Source organism: Limulus polyphemus, unplaced genomic scaffold (assembly GCF_000517525.1).
Source record: "Limulus polyphemus unplaced genomic scaffold, Limulus_polyphemus-2.1.2 Scaffold45, whole genome shotgun sequence".
NCBI classification, from domain to species: Eukaryota; Metazoa; Arthropoda; class Merostomata; order Xiphosura; family Limulidae; genus Limulus; species Limulus polyphemus.
Window position 1 is genome coordinate 57,256 of NW_013665655.1, and position 6,134 is coordinate 63,389.

The 6,134-nt window shown below is 31.7% G+C and overlaps 1 protein-coding gene across 1 annotated transcript in view; it reads right to left on the bottom strand.

The window, feature by feature from the left end:
• The window catches only part of LOC106462336 (rapamycin-insensitive companion of mTOR-like), a 71,874-nt gene that overhangs the window by 45,370 nt on the left and 20,370 nt on the right, over positions 1 to 6,134 (bottom strand). The window contains exons 6-7 of the mRNA XM_013922252.2: positions 4,636 to 4,703; positions 2,919 to 2,986 (exon numbers count right to left, since the gene is read on the bottom strand). Coding sequence (XP_013777706.1) covers positions 2,919 to 2,986; positions 4,636 to 4,703 — 136 coding nt within the window. The remainder of the gene's footprint in view (positions 1 to 2,918; positions 2,987 to 4,635; positions 4,704 to 6,134) is intronic.

Sequence of the window (6,134 nt, forward strand, 5' to 3'; positions counted from 1 at the left end):
TATGACTGAAAATTTTCATTTTTTCTGAAAAGGTGGTGTCTACTTACTTGTGACCACGCTGTGTATGTTAAGGACATCACATACCTATAGCAAACATCATGGAGCTAAAAACCGAGATAACAAATGTCATCTCCACTGTAACCGCAAGCATGTTGCAGTGAACATGGACTGAAATTGAATATCGGTTTGATGTGCTGAAAACTACAAATAGTGCACATATAGAAGTCTAATGACACGTCAATAAAAACTGTGTGAGTTTGGTTACAAGATGTTGAAAACTGCATGGCTGTATTTCTTTAGATATTTAATAATTAAATTTTAAAATAGAAAAGATAATTTTGGACCACACATGTCTACTAGTTAAAAACCAAATGTTTTTATTAATTTTTGTATTTTATGTTTACCACAAGGTTCAAAACAGTTTGAAAATGACACAAATAATGCAAAACTAAGTAAACATATATGTGTATCTTTCATCATCTAATTAGTAATTTTTAATCATGCCTACAATAAACAAAGCTACACTAATAATTCTTATGCCACACTGTGAATATTTTTTAAAATGAAAATATGAATGACAGTTTCAGATTATCCTTACAAGAAATGCAGTCAATTAAACTTAGAAAATTGAATAAAATGAATCAAAGCTGAATTCTAGCCTTCCTGATGTATTTTGTTAAGTATATGTACCATTTTTTTAGTTTAGAATTTTCATTTTGTAGCTCACTTTTAAAATACAAACATTACAAACTTACAATGAAATTTATCAATGTGGAATCACAGAATGACATGAAAGACAAAACTTACATATATACATTTATATGTTAATAAAAAATGTGAATTTAAATGTAGTAATTTTTCATTATTTTATATATATATATTAATACATTTTACATATCTCACTTGTTTCATACCAAGCATTCTTTGCAAAAAAAAAAAAGCAGACTGCTGGATCTTCATAAATATTGAATAGTAATTGTATTAAGGGCTAAAAGTTTGCTATGCAGAATCGACAGAACAAGACAGACAAATGCAAATAATATTGCTGTGTATGGATCTGAAACTAACCTGAATGTTTAAAATAACCCCCTTTTGTTTCACAATATTACATTTAGTTAAGTGCATAGAATTTTCTAAAAAAGAAATTAACATCAATGCAACTATTCTCCTCGCATATGTATAGTAGTCTACAAGAAGTGTTTCATCTGAACAGCTATGAAGTGATATTATACATTGGATTTCTTTTTTTTCATCAATAAACATCTTGTACTCCTAACTCAAATATAAACTTCCTAAAAAAAATTAATTAGTCTTTTTTTTCCTTATGTTTGAAATGTCTGTGTTTTTAAATCTGATAAAAAATAAAATCATATACTGAAACCAAACCAACAATTAAATTGTCCAGTATTCAACCACACAGTAGAAAGAGATTAAAATTAAACATTTCTAAGATCAGTAAAGGAAGTTTTAGTTCACCTGGTTTAGCATGTTCTTGAAATTGCAAAAATTAAAAAAGGGGGATACCAGCTCCACTGTGTCAACAGTTACCAATATCTATCTACACAGATCAAAGCTGAAAATTAGCCAAGTAAATTATATATCTAATTTAATATACTCTTGTCTAACTAGAAATTTGCAATGTCACATTTTATGTGTTGCAATGAGCAATACAATAATAAAATACTTTCTACAGTGCAACAGTACATTCACTAGGTAGCAATGTTCAGTAAAATAATACATCAGTTAAAGAGGTAACAATTTTTAACCATGGTATAGCAGCTCATAGAACAGCTCTGAGCTTTTGGGTTTTTCCCAAGTACAAACGTTTAGCTCATAGCTCCATCGTATCATGGTTGATTTGAGATCTAATTAGTCTTAGACTCAGAAGGTCAAACCTATTCGACTGATGTATTTGATCATGTTCAAGGTCTCATAAATTAATTCAATCTAATCCTGCCTGAAAGAATTTCAATTTGAGGGTAGACTGGTAGAAATCCTGATGAGTAATAAAATTGAATTGGGTATACAAGCATCCCATGTCTGCTAAAGCTGCAGCTGAAAAATATAGTTAATAAAAAGGAAAAAAAGGTATCATAGATTAATTTACTTTAATCATGCCTGAAAGAAGTTCAAATGCTGTGCCTACTGAGGATTCTCTTGTTTTAAACTGCAATAAGCTATAAATTAATAATTTAGCTTAACTCATGCAATGGTCTCTTCATTGCAATTGAAAACAAAAAGAATTTAAGTTCAATTCTGAATTGCAACAAGGAACTTATAAGGTCAAAAGTGTTGACATATTTTCACTATTTCAATGAGAAGAGAAATTAAATTTAACTTCAACTGTCTCTGGCTGTTCAAAAGATAGGCAAAATAAAATTCCAGAAATATTTTATCATCTATATAACTATAATAGTACTGTCTGTTGTATGTCCATTTAACTACTTCACAGGGTGTAGATGGTTCTTCACCAAAATTGGTATGGAGGTTCATTAGGTTCAAGCGGTTGGTACATACAAATTTTCAGTTTTGTATTTGGCAGTTTTTTACAATTACATATAAGTGAAGCAACTTTGCATATCCTAAGATAACCTTTCATTAATCATGAATTTGCATAACTTCCACCCAAGGGACAGGTGCTCTAGCTAGTATTCAATAAATTGTACGTAAGAATGTGTACACCTTCACACAAAAATGACCCAGAACATGTGTAACAAAGAGTGTCAGAGCTCAACAATACAGTATATTCAGGATTACTTTCAATCAGCCTACAAGATACCAAATGATCACAGTTGAAACTACTTCCTACTATGACATTAATTTCAGTTAATTCTACACCAAATGTTAAATAGAGCAACTTTATTTCTATATTACATAAATATAAATGAATGTAGTAACTAACTAAAGACTGCACTTACCAGGCCAAGAACGTAACACTGCTATCAGGGCAAGTCTTGCCATTGTAAATCTTGTTTCCTTGTCTTCACTAAGTGAAAATAAACACAGATAAAAATAAAAAGCAATAAAAATAATTAATCAATTTCTGACCTATCAATCTAAACAGCCATGTTTCTTTTACACAGCCAAACAATAAGTAAATAGACATTCACTTCCCAAAGAATGTCCTTTTATTAATAAATAAATGGGCATAAAATAAAGGCTACAAGATTACTATTAGTATTTTATGGATCTGCCCTTTGCAATCTTTAAGACAAAAACTGGGTTATTATACATCATATTTACACGAGGTCTGAAATCTTGGTTTGTGGAACTGAAGCTCACTTCTTGTGAAGAACTGGGAAGAATTCTTGGAAAGTTAACATTTTCCTAAACTGAAAATGTATTTCCAATAATACTTACCTCCGCTGACACTATAGCTATTTCTCAATCTCCGGGGTTTCCACTCTTTGCCCATCTAAGCATTGAAAACACTTGCTCCAGTCTATTATACCCCACTTGAATGCCCTTGGCAAATTCTCATTTGAAAATTCTCCACCAACTTCAATGCACCCTCTATCTAGGTACTGTAAAAAAGCACCTCATTCAGATAATGTAATCACTTTTTCAAGACATAAACCAGTTTTTAGTGGGGATGTAGGGCAGGAGAGTGTCAGCAAAGGTAAGTATTATTGGAAATACATTTTCATTTCAAGAAAATGTTAACTTCCAAAACATACTTAGCTACACTGAAACTATAGCTAGAATCTCACATTGAGAAGATGGAGGGGCCAGTGCAGGCATGAATCATACAGAAAGCATCTGTATAGAACAGAAGTATATCAATATAAAGATGGTACAAGAGTGGAGGAACTGCACTACATCCAGAACTCAGTTCCAATATCAAAGGTGGAATAGAATACAAGTAATCGTCAGTATAGGCCAGCCCTAACCAGATAGCTGAGGTTCCACAACTTGGAGTTGGAATTAAGGGGTCATGGAGGAATACACTCTAACCCCAGTGACTGGAAACTGGGGTGGTAAGGACTTCCATGCTCCACCAGTAGAGTTATGTTTTTTTTATGCAAAGAAGAGGAAAGTATTTTTTCTTGATATTTTCATTGCAATTAATTTATACTTAGCTTAGTATTTAACATTTTTGATTTTCAAGTTAAAATATATTACTACTACCAAACTTTGGAGTGAAGACTTTTATGAATGTTAAATTGATTTTACATATACTTTTGTATCATTAATTGTTATAAAATGAAATTGCATTTGTTTCAAATAATAAGAAAAAATATTACACACAAATATGTAGTAGAAACAAATTTAACATTCAAACATGTGGAATTTACTGAAATTATGTCCACTTATTTTCATTTCAGAACACACTACTGTTACAACACCAAACTGGAACTTATAACTAAAGCTGGGAGATTAGTGGTATTTGCTAATCAATTAACCAATGACCCCATTAATTTATATTATTTGATTAAACAATTATTACAAGGTTCCTCACATCATGCTACTTACAAATAATTGTTTGTTTTTTATCTCAAAACATATATGAGTGTTAAAAAACAGAACAAATGTAACATATGTATTTTAAATTTATAGATGTTTCACATGTGTAGGATTTCATTCACCCACTTCCCACAACTTTTCACAGTCAGAAAAAATATTGTAAATTCTTACTTGATAGCATGATCTGCTGTATCAGCCGAATATCTGAAGTGTGGATCAGTGAAGGGGCCTAATATACGCTATAAGGAAATACCATAATAATAATAATTGGATTAAGGTTAAATTATGTACTTGTATGTCACAGATAACAAAAAACTTACTTAGAATAATTTAACTTATTTGATTCTATAATACCTTACACATTCATAACAATAAAATCATCAACTTGAGTCTTAGTTGTAGCTACAAAAACAAAAACACCAAAACTGTTTTTTCAAAATGGGAAACAAAAAGTGAACTTAGCCAAATCATGACATTCTTACTAAGAAAAACTGTTATAAATCAACTGTCTTCTACATTCAAAAGTCTCTTCTGAAAGAAGATAGCTGCACAAACAATACATTTCACCATTCCATCGTATTTAAGTGAATGTTTCAGTTTTACCATTATTTTCAACATAAAACACTGAAAGTCATCCTTTATAACATAAGAAAAGTAATGTTCAAAATGCATAAAATTATTTTATACCACACTGCAAATATTTAACAGCACAGTTTCAGTCCTACAACTTTTAGGAATGTTTTAGGTCACCTGAAAACAGTCCCAAGATGAGAATAAAAAAACATGCTTTGAAAACATTAGGTAAATTCATTTTTGTGTATCTTATTCTGATAGACTAACTTTCATTACAGACAGTAAGAGACAAATATATTTGGTAAGTGTAGATAGTTCTAAACATAAATATCTAATAGTAGTAAATGTCTGATCAACATCTCCATTTGAAAGTTATAATTTTCCTAAACTGAAAATGTATTTCCAAACATGCTTACCTTTGCTGACACTAATAGCTATTTCTTGATCTTCATCTTTGCCATCTAATGTTGTGTTTGTTTGCTCCAGTCTTATACCACATTCAACTACCCTTGGCAATATCTAATTTGCAAAACTTTACACCAGCCCTCACATACCCTCTATGCAAGTACTGTATATAAGCTATGCAGACAATAAAATCACTTTTTCGTGACTTACCTCATTCCGGTCACTAACACTGGCTCTTAGTGGGGACGAAGGGAGGGAGAGTGTCAGCAGATGTATGTTTGGAAATACATTTTCAGTTCAGAAAAATGATAACTTCCAAAACATGCATACCTCCGCTGACACTAATAGCTAGAATCCCACATTGAGAAGGCAGAGGGGCCAGTGAGGACAGAGATCATACAGAAAGTGTCTGCAGAGAACAAATATGTACCATGAGAAGTGGTATAAAAGTGGGGAACACCGCATTACATCAAGAACAGGTATGCTCTTCACCCAGAACTACCGAAAATTGAAAAAGATGGAATATAATACAAGTATAATGGTCTAGCCTTGACTAAACAGCCGAGGTTCCACAACTCAGGTTGGATTTAAGGGGTCATGGTACCCATATCCCATGTTGGTGGCCAAGGGAGTTGGACCACAAATATATATATCTTTGTGATAGGATCCCTACCAGTAACCACAGAATGATG